The following is a 14,051-nucleotide window of genomic DNA, read 5'->3' as shown; positions in this document are numbered from 1 at the left end:
CACATATCAATTTTATTTACTGGGTAGGGTACTGATGGCCAAGGAAAGCAGGAAAAAAAAAAGTAGTAAAAAATATACAGAAGAATCCAAATACTTTTACTTTGTTTCTGGACTTCACTATTGTAACTATAAGATGCAAAAGCAATTGTGACTAGTGCTAGCAAAATGTACGACAAAAATCCAGTTATCAACACACTCAAAAACTAAGACACTCACAGGATCACGCGTGAGCTTCCGCCATGATGGAGGTAGGAAGTTACCACTTGCAGCTGGAAAAACTCCCATAAGTTGTTCCAGTGGTTTAAACTGCAAGAAAGAAAAAAATTTTAAGATAAGACACAATTTTTATCTAAGCCAAAATTCTACAAATGTTATGGCTCTAAATACTCAAGCTTACCGGTTTAGTACCCTTCTCAAAATCAGAAGGCATGTCTGCAATACCTTCCAAGTCTGAAGCAAATGGTGCATAATGAAATGGATAATACCACTTCCAGGAAGCACAGCCCTAAAATCAGTAAAAACAAACAAACAACAACAACAAAAACAAATCTATGTTAATGATGGACACGGTAAAGACAAAAAAATTAAACTATCAACCTATAATATTCTACTGACAAAACATATGACTTCTGGTATACATTCCATATATTAAGTTTTTTCCATGAGTCCTAAAAGACTCATTGAATCTAAACTTTTGATTGAATCTAAACTTTTACTTCGTATCAACGGCTCCTTGATTTAAAAAATACTGCAAAGCATCTTTAATAATCAGTAGTTAATACCAAACTTTATATTAACAAACACAATTTGGTGAAGATTTTTATCCTTAAAATGTGTTTGGTGACATTTCTTTCCAACTCGAGAGCTGCTATCATCACATAAAATGAAGAACAACTGCAGCTGACACTCACTGAGTGTACAGGTGGGTAAGGGACATCACTAGAAGAGTGACTGAGAGTAAAAGAGCCCAAAGTTTCATTTTATAATTCCCTATTATATTTTCATGTGACAACTTTCTCTTTACTTTAAAAATATTTAAGTAAACCAATCAAAAAGAAAAAACAGTAAGTTATACTCAAAGAAAAGAGAAGCCTTCCTGAAATGAGTTTTGACTCTGCGCCTAGTGAATTAAAATCCTGAGGGTCAGAGTCAGCCCAGTGGCACAGCAGTCAAGTTCACACGTTCCACTTCAGCGGCCCAGGGTTCGCCGGTTTGAATCCTGGGCTCGGACCTACTCATCGCTCATCAAGCCATGCTGAGGCGGTGTCCCACATACAAGAACCAGAAGGATTTACAACTAGGATATACAACTAGGTACTGGGAGCTTTGGGGAGAAAAATGTTGAGGGTCGGAGTAAAACACGAAATGAGAATATTTTACAATTGATACTTAGTGTATTAAATTACTTTCTACTTTCCAACAAACTTCACCTATTCCCAAGTCACATCAAATTTGCTTCACTCCCCAAGCACGAAACCAGGTATTATCAGTGCTACAATCCCCTATATGTCCGCCTAATCTCTCACCAATCTGACATCTCATTTATCAAAAGCTTTAAGTCAGATACAGATTACTCCAATGAGAACGCACTTCATGTAACATCACTACACTATATGGAGGAAATGGTATCCTTCAAATTCCTTTCAAATTCTTACCAGTTATTTTCCAGGCTTTTGTCCTTTGTTCAGTCATTTAGCAACTGCGTATTAGTTACTCTGTTATTTTTTATTCCAATTAAACAAAACAATAAACTTTAATAATTTTAAAGACCAAGTACTCTCAACCACAGTATTTAATGCTGAAATTCTTTAGCATAACAAAAATTAGCTTCGTTTATATATTAACACCTAAGGAGCTTCAAAGGCTTTACAAACAAATCTTATTTAAAGTAATGAATTTCTTTATAGGAAGCTTGAAAATATGAGTCTGGGTTCAATTTCAGAATATAGCTCAACAACACACTATTATAGAAATAACTATTTTCTTAAAGTGATTAACTAGAGATTTAGAGGAAAATATTCATTTTGTACCTGGTAATAATATCGCAGAACCCAGCAGAGCCCTTCAACGTAAGACTGTACAACTTTACGACGGAATTTGTCATCAGCTGCATCAACATCAAATTTGTTCTTGTAGTACCGCTGCTTCCAACCAGCTTCCCAAAGCCTAAAAATCAGGCAACGCCAGTTCATGTTGAATTAATACACTTTCAGTAACTAGCTACCAATTTATCATCCCAATCAATTTATACTTAATATCCAGGTAAAATGTAAATGAGTTAAACAGTAATATTAACATAGCTTCATTTAATTATTTCTAAAAAGTCCACTTTCACGGGATTTATTATCAACTTAAAGATAGTTAAACGTTAAAAACTCAAACACTGATTCTAGAAAGATCATTACAAAACTACAGTAAAAAAAAAAGAGAAAAATCATTTATTAAAGTAGATACACAACACTTGTTTGCTCAGATTTTCATACTGTTTTACATGTTTTTTTGATTGTAGAACAATTCTACAACTACGTTTTAAGAGGCAAATACTGACGATATTTTATATAGTTCAAGTTCCTCAGTTTGTTAAAGTATATCTAAATTACACAAAGAAAGTCAACTAAATTACTTTTTTAAAAAAGAATAATCTAGAAGCCAGGCAGAAATTATGTATATACCTACTCTCCCTATCCTTGGGCCTTCTCCCTCATTCAGCAAAGCGTTGTTGGCATAAGTGAAGGACACGGACACACACACACACACACGTTCTGGTAAAACTTAGAAGGAGGTCATCAATTCACTAAATTTTCATTAATCACTGAAAATACAATGTGAAAAACCACATTTTCACTCAAAGTATTTTTTATTTTTTTAAGTACTCATTTCTCAATCTCTGAAAGATTTAAAGATGCCAAAGAATACTAAAAAAAAATCAAGAATGATCAAGAACATCAGGATGATTCTCCATTAAGGGCTCTTTTCTACCATGTGCCAGATCTTACTAATTAATTGCAGTCATGTTTCAGAATACACCATATCAATTTTTTTATTTACTTTTTTTTTTGAGGACGATCAGCCCTGAGCTAACATCCAATGCCAATCCTCCCCCTTTCTGCTGTGGAAGATTGGCCCTAGGCTAACATCCATGCCCATCTTCCTTTACTTTATAGGGGATGCCGCCACAGCATGGGTTGACAAGCGGTTGAACCTGCGAACCCCAGGCCGCCGAAGCGGAGTGCGCACACTTAACTGCTGTGCCACCGTGCCGGCCCTTACACCATATCAATTTTAACTTTGCCCCCATGCAAAAGATTTACAGAACATCAATTAGGAGAAATATCTTCTATCCATAATGTTGAATATCACTATTTTACAGAAACTACTAATGAAATAAATGCTAAGAACTCCAAGCATTTCTTGATAGAAGCAATTCTACTTTGATTATCTTCAGCACCAAAATTAAACAATAAAGTACTAAAAAAATCAAGTTAACTATTAAGCTGATATTGATCATGATGGCTACATGGTAAAACAAAAAATATACTCCAAGAGTTGCAGAAGCAGAGGATAAAAACTCAGATCAGGTAGATGCTCAATCACAAGTCACCACAGATCTCTGAATCTGTCATCAAAAGATGTTGGGAAAATACAGAACCAGACATCACACTTCTGAAGTTTCTAATCATAAATACAAACACATCATCCACGTCCTATAAAAGAAGCATGAGCTGTGAACCACTAATGTTTAACTTTGAAATAAATCATTTTGCAAAATTCTAAATGAGTTACAATTATTGAGGTTGTTGGCCCTTTGCACTTGAGCCCAGGGTTCAAATCCAGATTTAATCACACAAGAAGCTGTTAAATCTTATTATATAATGATCTCAAACTTCTGTATAAATTAAAGAATCCAATTTTCCTATATAAATTTTCCTATATAAATTTTAAGTATATAGCTAATGAGAATCTTCTCTGTCATGAAATATAGTTGTGCATATGCAAGTTCGTGGTTTTTAAAAATACATTTATCTCTTAACCGAAAGCCTTTTGCATATTTCATTTTAAAGAAGAAACTTTTCAATTGAGATGATTAAAACAAACTATATCAAGTAACCAAATGTAACTGAACTTTCTGGGTTAAGCAGCTTGAAAATTTAATCTCATAACAGTAACATTCAGATCACATAGAGCTGAACACCTCATGTCTAGCCGATCTAGTGCCTGGTCTCAGAGGGAAAAGCGGCTTGGAGGACAAAAACCAGCATGCATTCTAATCTAGATACTTAGGTTTAACAGCTATAGCTTACACATCTCACTGGAATTTACTGACTACCCTAACCCTCCACATTAATTACTGGTGGATAAAAAGATCACAGGCAAGCATCTGAAGGCACTGCTGCTCTAAGCTAAATAGCATTAATTAGACGGCATCTATTTCAGCAATTTGCTAACAAAGTGCTACCAAAAAATAGCTTCACCTGACGTTATCCTCTGGTTCAGGTTCACTGTCACTGTCTTCTGCTTTTCGCTTAATTCCTCCTATCGGAGACGGGGAGCCATCAGAAGTGAAACTCGTATTAGGAGATACTGAAGGACTCTGTAGACAATTAGGACATTACAGAGGAAGGATTTAATTATTCATTTCACATAAGAAGTTACATCCAACTACTGTTACCACCATGCTTCACAGTAATACATTTTTTTAAAGCTATTAAATAGATATGGTAAATATATTTAGAAAGTATAAAGACTGATCTTGGCCTACTCCACCTCTCCAAAAAAGAATAATATAGTACCAAGCTTCCTACGCTTAAACTCAAAAGAATTTGAACATTAGGGTAAAAACTGCTTCAGAAGAAATAAGAAAAACTTAATTTCATAGATTTTTTTTTTTTAATTATAGGACTTGAACATTTTTTTTCTTTGGTGGTTCCCTCGTGTTATGAATTTGTGATCACTTTCCACCAATTAACTAACAAAGCTGTAAGGGGAAAAATATATATATATATGTATATAAATTAATACATAAAATACTCAATGCTGGTGAGAATAAAGTTAGATGTAAGTGGTTCAACCTAGTACAACCATTCTAGAAAGCAACAGTTTAATGAGACTCCGCCAGATATCTGTTAAACTATTTTATACATGTTGTTTTAAAATTCATTGTACAAATAAAATCTATTAGTCATCTTAGAAAAATGCAGCTTTTATTATTATTTCAAAGACTTGGATACCACTTTAAATTTACCATTATCTTCCCTTTGTACCTAACTCAATGAACATAGTAGCACCCTAAAGTATTTTAATATTTAACTAAAAAATTAGGGGCAGCTTGGTGGCATAGTGGTTAAGTTCACACACTCCACTTCAGCGGCCCGGGGTTCACAGGTTCAGATCCCGGGCGCACACCTACACATCACTCAGCAAGTCATGCTGTGGTGGCATCCTACATACAAAATAGAGGAGGATGGGCATGGATGTTAGCTTAGGGCCAAACTTCCTCAGCAAAAAGAGAAAGATTGACAACAGACGTTAGCTCAGAGCCAATCTTTCTCACACACACACACACACACAAAAATTAAAATGTTCTGCAACTTTAATGTTAAATGACCAAAAACCTAAGTGGCAGAAAATGTTTTCACGGTAAAGTTTTTCTTCTGTTATTCACAGTATATTATATATTTCAAGTAAATTATTTTTAAATCGAGAACTCAGGAGCCTATTTTAATGATACTGTAACTAAAACCTCAGCATGAAGGTAGTTCACACCAAAGGCCAAGAAAAGTTACAACAAAGCAAAACTATATTTCACATAGAGCTCACAACACTTTCCTTTAATAAATGTATAATATCAATTTTATTCATGATACTGTATGGCTAATACTATCAAAAAAAAAAAAAAAAGAAAAGAAAAAAGAAAACAGGGGCCAGCCCTGTGGCCTAGTGGTTAAGTTTGGGGCCCTCTGCTTCAGCGGCCCGGGTTCAGTTCCCTGGCACAGACCTAAAACACTCGTTGGCAGCCACCTATATACAAAATAGAGGAAGATGGGCACAGATGTTAGCTTAGAGCAAATCTTCCTCAAGCAAAAAGAGGAAGATTGGCAACAGATGATAGCTTAGGGCCAATCTTCCTCACCAAAAAAAACCAAAAAAAAAAAAAAAAAAAACCACAAACAATAAAAATAAATCCAGGAAGGCACTGTTGTACTTGGAGAATGAGATGGGTATTTTCAGGCAGACACATCTGAGTCTGAAATACCAAGTCCAACCTTTAACAGCTGTATGGCCTTGGGCAATTTATTTAACCTCCATCAGCCTCAACTTCAAACAGGAATGATAATGTTCTATCTCTTTACAGGTTATAGCAAGAATTAAATGAAACAATATATGTAAAACATCAAAGCTGTCTGCCTGGTGCATGGCGGTTAACCATTCAGTAAGTCATCCCTATTAGTTTTTAAACAACACTAATCCATTTGGATTAAATTAGGAGAGTGATATTCTTATCAATCATCTAAGTACAGAGAAGTTGTAAACAAAGCAATCTTTCCCAAATTCACAAACAAGATATAAATTATCTTTAGACAACAAAAATAATATACCTTCAAGGGAAAAAAAGAAGAAAAGAAGTTGTTTGCTCTTTAATGCTAAATATCTGCTTCTCTTTTCTGCTCTATCTCTACTAACAAAAGTATTCAGAAATATTCTTTCCTAAACATACCAGAGTCATACCAATTCATTCAAATTTCTTTTTAAAAAGCTGTTTTTGCGATCAAAGTTTATTAAACTGAGAATGGTCGCAAATATAATGAAACTACACTTCAGAATGCAAAATTTAAAAACATTTTTATGAGGAAACAGAAGCTATCTAATAAAACATTAACCATGTTGACCATCAGTAGATACCAGTCAAGTACTGGAGCCCAGCACACCCAAACAGCTCAGAAAAAATAACACAGCAAAAATGCATAACTGTAAAGGCTTCCTTTAAATAAACTGGTAATTTAGCTTCATGATTTCCTTAAATTCAACACATTCTAGATGAAAACTCCTCTATGCAAAGATTCCAGTAGAAATAACTGTGTCAAGGAGAATTAAGACAGGATCAAATAAGCAACCTAATCACCAATCTCCCCATTCCTATTCCCATGGCAGACATTATTAATCAATATAGTCTAATCCTGTGGAGCCTGAATATTGGAATCTTTCTCAAAGCAATCATAGCTGGCAAAGTTTAAACCTACCTGCCTCCCTGAGATTAAGTAAAAAGCATTTTATCATCAACGTGGTGTTAGCAATACTAGTCACTCTCAGTTCATTCTGTGAGGACGGTAGTCACTATAATCTTAAATGATGGACATCAGCTTTTTCCATTCTACACAAGCATCTCATTGCAAAACCTTTCACTGACTCTCCATATCCCACTCTGTTAACGGTGTAAGGAATAAGACAAGAAAGCAAAAACAGAACAAAAACACAACAGAAACCCCAGCCGCTTCTCTCAGAAGATGCAAAATCTGTTTCCAAATTCCAAATCTAAGGTCCTAAAACGTCTAAGTGTGAATTTATGGGAATATAAATTCAACCAGTCTCATGATATGGCAAAAATTTCACATATAGGGTTGCCTTGTGATAAAGGATTTGAGCATCAATAGGATAACTATTAGAATAATGAAATTTAAATATCCCAACTTATGTAATTTCCTTGGATATATCATAGCAAAAGTTTACATAGGATACTGTACCTTATATAACATCTTTCCTCCCTCTACAACACTCTCTCTTTCTCTCGTGCCTACTAGCCTGAAACAAGCAACAGCTTTGATTACCTTTTGTCTGTGTACATTAGTTCACGGTCTGTTCCCTTACCCCTGCTGCTGCCCTGCCGGGTGCTCTGAACTCATGGTCTCCTGCCATTACAGGAAGCTACTGAACAGAGCATAGCCTTGCTGGCTGAGATGATTTGCTTCTGCAGTCTGGATTACAACGTTCAAATAAGGAGGAATACCACGAGGCAAATCCATTCAGTTCCTGAGTTTATAAATAGGGAGCAACCAAGCCAGCCCTGATGGCCTAGTAGTTAAAGGTCGGCGTGCTCAGGGCTGGCCCTGTGGCTTAGCGGTTAAGTGCGTGCTCTCTGCTACTAGCGGCCCGGGTTCGGATCCCAGGCGTGCACTGACGCACTGCTTGTCCGGCCGTGCTGAGGCCGCGTCCCACATATAGCCACTAGAAGGATGTGCAACTATGACATACAACTATCTACCAGGGCTTTGGGGGAAAAAAAGAAAAGGAGGAGGATTGGCAATAGATGTTAGCTCAGAGCCGGTCTTCCTCAGCAAAAAGAGGAGGATTAGCACGGATGTTAGCTCAGGGCTGATCTCCCTCACAAAAAAGTTTGGCGCGCTCTGCTTTGGCAGCCCAGGTGCGGTTCCCGGACGCAGAACCACACCACTTGTCTGACAGTAGCCATGCTGAGGTGGCGGCTCACATAGAACTAGAAGGACTTATAACAAGAATATACAACTACGTACTAGGGCTTTGAGGAGGGGGAAAAAAAGAGGAAGACTGGCAACAGATGTTAGCGCAGGGCAAATCTTTCCCAGCAAGAAAAAAAAGAGCTCTAAAAAAAATTTGGATAATGAGAGCTACCTTAAAATATGTATTCAGATATATTCCACGTCTGAGTTGGAGAGTGAGAGTTTAGGCAGTGAGGAGTACCTGTATTTAACAAACTGAGGAATGCTATTCTGCAAAATGCCCATAACTGATCCCTGGGAGGAAAGGGGAAATACGGCAGCAAAACCACCCTCCTCTTGCTCTAGCTATGAGACATTTGGATGTCCTGTCATGCTTCTAGCACCATCACCACCCAGTATCTTTGGGGAAGCAGGAAGCACTGTGGCCCGACTGCATTAGAGAAACACTGCAGCCACTTAGCTATCCACATTTACATGTATGTTCTTTTCTTTCACATCATTTAGATATTTTCATATTAATAAGGATTTAACAGAGTTAAAAATATCTCAAGGCAAAAGAAATTGAGAAAAACTATAAAACAAAACAACTCCAGGCTAAGTGATAAAATTCACACACAACTGTAAGAGGCATCTGAAAGTCACCACTCTTCAATGCTACATAAAAATAAGTTACTTACAGAATTATTCTGCATCCTCATTTCATAGGCTGCTTGTCTCGGATTACTGGCTACTTGAGAACCTGGTGAATTTCTTGAACCCAAGGCATGAGGGGTTAATATTCCACCAGGAGTGAAAGCTGGTTGATCTCTCTAACATAAATGGAAATGAATGTAGAAATTAAAATTAAATCACAACACAGTTAGATGACAGGAAGAAATGAAGGCAATGGAAAAGAGTCCCTGCTGTAAGCTCTTTAAAGACGAAATGGATTTCCGTTAACATTACAGGGTTGTCTACAGTTTGATTTGATGGTAAGTTACCCTGTAAACAATAGTCTGTAATATTTAATAACTCTGCTATAAAAGTACATATAATACACTTTTCTGATACACAGAAGCTATTCAAATCTCATTAGGTTATTCCCTTATGTTCACTTACAATTTCAAAACGCATTCAAGACACAATTTTAGGCAAATAAAGATAACTATTAAGGTAAAAAAATAAGCCAAGAGTTTGATTTATACTTAGGAAATACAACTTCTATTTATCCTTCACCTTGATGGAATTTAACTCTTTGTTTCCAATTAGTTAGAGCTATGATTATAGCTACAGTAGGTGACAGTCATGGCTGACTGATAAAAGATATTTTTTAACAGACACTGACTGAAAGAAAATAATAATACATAAGGTAGACATCAAACATGCCCTTCCCGATCTAAGTGGTTTTGAACCCACCTGCAACAATAAATAACTCTACTTTTCTCCCTTATAGGTTCCTGAAATTGCTCGATTCTAATAAAATATAATAATAAAAGGCAGTCCCCAAACTCCATTTGTTTAAAATCCAGTAAGGAAGACAAGAAAAACAAAAACTTAGGAAGTTAAGTGACTATAAAGTGTTATGCAATTAACTAAGCAAACAAATATCACAAGCGAGAAGCACTCGAGTTAAAAGGAAGGACTGCTCAACCTGGATTACAAGCGGAAGCAATAGGGAGGCCTCGTGGAAAATGTAAGATGGGAGGGAGCCGTGGAGTCAGAAACCCATTGAGAGGGACCAAACAAAGGCAATGCTCTGAGTCAGGAGGGACCTGCTATATTTAGAAGACAACTGGGGAAAAGCAGGGTGAGAACTTGACCAGATCATAGTATGCTCTGCACGCCAGACTGAGACAGAACTGGATTCTGCGGGAACTAAGGAGTCACTGGTAATTTCTGAGCAGAGAAGCAACAAAGTTTCGAGTGTTGTGTTCTAGGAAGAGTAACCTGACAAGGATATAGACAGAGTGTAGTAACTTTCAAGAAGATGCAAAGAGCTCACTATTTTTATTACAAAAACAATACCCAATTACCGGAAAAAATTCAAATAGCTAAGTGCTACCCGGCCCCTCTGGCCCATCAAGTGTATCCCCTCAGACTCTAGAGCTTAGAAAGGACTTCTTTAAAACTGACACCAGCATCCTTTCTCCAGGTAAGAGGCAGCTGGGTAGACATTATGTCCCTAACAAACTACTGGATAAGGAATAAAAAGCTATCTTCCTCCCAAATTGTAAATGTATGTTATTGCCAATCTGATGAAATGAATTAAAACTCACCTTCATTCTCTTTCTCTTTTCTTTCTGTCGTCTTCTAAAACTGTCCTAAAAGTATAAAATCCACATATTCTGTCAAATAATTACACAAAAATGTAAGAGTTAAACATTACCAGGAATGATTTGGGAGACAAAGTTTTAAAGGAAGACCCCAGAAACGTAACTAATTAAACTAGGCAATGGACTATATGTTCAAAGTGTTGCTTATCAGAACTTTAGATAGACAGAGATCATTCTAAATTGAGTTTAGATACAATTTAATTATGCCTCTTAATTTTTTTCAGATATTTTTTGATATCATTTCAGGAAAGAATGCAAGAGTCATAACAAAGACCCTCTGTTTTACCCTGGAGCAAGTAGCCCACCAATACAGAGAAGACACAAATAAGTAACTCCCCACTTACTTTGGGCCACTCAAAGGCCTCCTTTACCCCAGAAAGCATTCCTCCCACGCCCAAGTTTCTGTGAGCATCAAGGCACTGAGACGACAGCTACGGTGGCCAGGGCTGCTGCTGTGGACTGAAACAGGGGCCAGCAGGTCCTGTACTGACTGTCATTCTACCAGCAGCTGCACTTCCATCACTTCCAAGTCAGTACTGCCACCTGCAATATAACACCCTATTGAGATCTGAAATGTGTGCTTTCTGCCAGGAGAGGGGCTGAATGCTGGACACATGGTGACTGACGACCTTAAAACCTCCTAAGACAGCAAAACCACCAATTCCTTTAACCAAGCTTTTGCCCCATCTTTAAACTTATCTAGGTCACCAATGACCCACAGACTGTGAAATCCATTACTCAGTTTTCAGTCCGTATCTGACCGTGACTCTTCCTTCTTGATCCGTGCTCTTCACTTGGCTTCCAGGACACTACACTCACCTGGTTCTCCTCTTTCACTCTTGCTGAATGCCTTCACTCCTCAACTTCCCAACACCTTAATACTGGCGTTCCTCTTCACCCAGTACTTGGACCTCTCACTCTCATGGGAGTGATCATCCAGTCTCACGGCTTTAAACACCATCTACGTGCTGATGACTCCCCAGTCAGGACCTCTCCCCACTCAACATCTCCACTTGGGTGTACAAACTTCACATGCCCCAAATGGCATCCCCACCCCTAGCTTTGTACCTCCCAGTCTTCTTTATCACAGCAGCTCAGACCATTTTTCAATTGCTCAGACAAAATGCTTTGGAGTCATTCTTAATAGCTTTCCTTCTCTCACCCCTAGCATTTAATTCACCAGCCAAATCCACTAGTTTTACCTTCAAAACATGTTCAGAATCCAATTACCTCTTATCAATCTCCACTGCCACCATGTTGGCTCCCTTGGATTATCGCAAAAGAGTCTAATTGGGCTCACTGTTTCTATCTTTGCCTCCATACAGTTAGCCTCAACAGGGCAGCTAGAGTGATCCTTTTATAATATGTGTCAGATCTTGTCACTTTTATACTCAAAACCCTCCACTGATGCAGAGTGAAAGCTCAAGTTCTTATAATGACCTATAGGGTCCTACCAGATGTGGCCCTCCACCATCTTTCTGACCTCCTCTCCTACCCCTACTACTTTCCCTTTGCTTCCTCTCTGCCTGCCACACTGGCTCCTTGCTGTTCCCTGAACATCCTGGGTAAGCTCCTGCCCTAGAGCCTTTGCACTGGCTATTCCTTCTGTCTGAAATGCTCTTCCTGCAAACACCTGCATGATTACTCCCTCATATCCTTCAAAGTCATCTGTCAGTGAGGCCTTCTCTAGTCATCTTTTCTAGAACTGCATCTTTTCTAGAACTCCTCATGTCCACCTTCCCAGATATTTCCTCATCTGCTTTTTTCTTCACAGCACTTATCACTCTCTAACACATTACACACTTTACTTAGTTTTTGTGTTTACTGTCCATCTCCCGTGGAAGAATATCAGCTCTATGAGGTCAGGAATTTTTGTCTGCTTTTTTCTTTTGTTTTTTGTTGTATCAGTAACACTCAGAATACTATTTGGCACACGGTAAACACTTAATAAATATATGCTGAATAAATGAAGAAGATTTGCAAGACAAAAGGCAAACATCAAAGCTCATAACATAAAAAGCATCATACTTCTGACCTAACTGCTCAACTTTAATAATAAATATTGATGTATTCCTCTTTTACCATGTATTCTGCTGGTCAGTTAAATACCTATTTCTAAGGGTGGTAGTTACACATAAGCAAAATAGGCACACCTGGTTGGACTTTACTGATCTTTAATTTTTGTGTGCTATGAACTCCTTTGGAAGTCTGTCAAAAGCCGGAGACACACTTCCTGGGAAAATACACACACCTAGATACTATTATATTGAATTTCTGAGGGTTCATAAATTTCACCGATGTCCAACTATGCTGACAAACATCATATGATGTCAGGGATACCAAAAACGATCCAAAGCTTTAAAATGCCCTCTCTGCCAGGCCAGCTGGAAACTTTATTACTCAAATCTGAAGCACTCTGGTATCTATCAAATCTCATACATCCCACTCTAATGGCGAATATCACCAATACTTAATAGTACAGAGTAACCTAAAACCACATAAAAGGACTGTTCTAACGTGAGGCTTTTACACCAAGTACTACACCGTATGTGTAGTTTTTTCTTAAGCATAAATGGCAGCAGGTCAGGTGGAGCCACCATAATTGTTGAAGGCTTAGTTAAAAATGGCTGTCCTGATAGACATTTGATATCCTAGACAAAGTCAGTTATGCTATTTAAATTTTACATGTGAAAAATTCTTGCCATCACAGAAGATTATCAAGTACCAAAGGCTTTAAAAAGAACACTTACAGTCTACTCACACTGGTATATAAAATGGTACCCAAGGTTCTAAAAAAGAGATCACTAGCTATAGCATACAAAGCTGAAGAAAATATAAAATCTTGTCAGATGCAATGACATGTTTTAATCTGTTAGGAGATAATGAAGCAATGTAGCAATATTATTATGTTGCTATTTGCTCAAAATAGCCATATGACTTTTTATAAAATCAGTTTCTAAAAGGATTTCCTTCACTCTCTTTCTAAAAAGCTACTATCTGCTCATTTTACCCACTGCTTGCCTCCCTTGCCACTCTTTCACAATCACCCTGCAACCTACTCTGCCTCCAGGCTACTGCCCCTCCACCCCACTAACTCTTCAGGACCTCTGAACCCCTGGCCATGGACTAGGGGCCTATCCCACTCTGACGCCTCCGGCAGCACCAGTGGCTTCTCATCTCTTCAGGGATTTCCTCCCACCTCTCTAGAACTGACTCCCCTTTCTCCTTAACATCCATGCTTCTTAAGGTTTCTGTTGGAGGCACTTGA

The 14,051-nt window shown here is 37.7% G+C and overlaps 2 protein-coding genes across 2 annotated transcripts in view; one reads left to right on the top strand and one right to left on the bottom strand.

Annotated features, from left to right (window-relative positions):
- LOC131402530 (adhesion G protein-coupled receptor E4-like) overlaps positions 1–14,051 on the top strand; it is a 494,190-nt gene that overhangs the window by 464,315 nt on the left and 15,824 nt on the right. The gene's annotated exons all lie outside the window — the stretch shown is intronic.
- The window catches only part of LOC131402525 (5'-3' exoribonuclease 2-like), a 231,669-nt gene continuing 217,769 nt past the window's right edge, over positions 152–14,051 (bottom strand). Inside the window, exons 7-13 of the mRNA XM_058537228.1 lie at positions 10,727–10,771; positions 9,149–9,280; positions 4,473–4,591; positions 2,031–2,166; positions 398–505; positions 217–306; positions 152–157 (exon numbers count right to left, since the gene is read on the bottom strand). Of these exons, the coding sequence (XP_058393211.1) occupies positions 152–157; positions 217–306; positions 398–505; positions 2,031–2,166; positions 4,473–4,591; positions 9,149–9,280; positions 10,727–10,771 (636 nt within the window). The remainder of the gene's footprint in view (positions 158–216; positions 307–397; positions 506–2,030; positions 2,167–4,472; positions 4,592–9,148; positions 9,281–10,726; positions 10,772–14,051) is intronic.

This window comes from Diceros bicornis, unplaced genomic scaffold, assembly GCF_020826845.1.
Source record: "Diceros bicornis minor isolate mBicDic1 unplaced genomic scaffold, mDicBic1.mat.cur scaffold_124_ctg1, whole genome shotgun sequence".
NCBI classification, from domain to species: Eukaryota; Metazoa; Chordata; class Mammalia; order Perissodactyla; family Rhinocerotidae; genus Diceros; species Diceros bicornis.
Note: the sequence above shows the minus strand (reverse complement) of the source record. Positions and strands in the feature narration are given on the sequence as shown.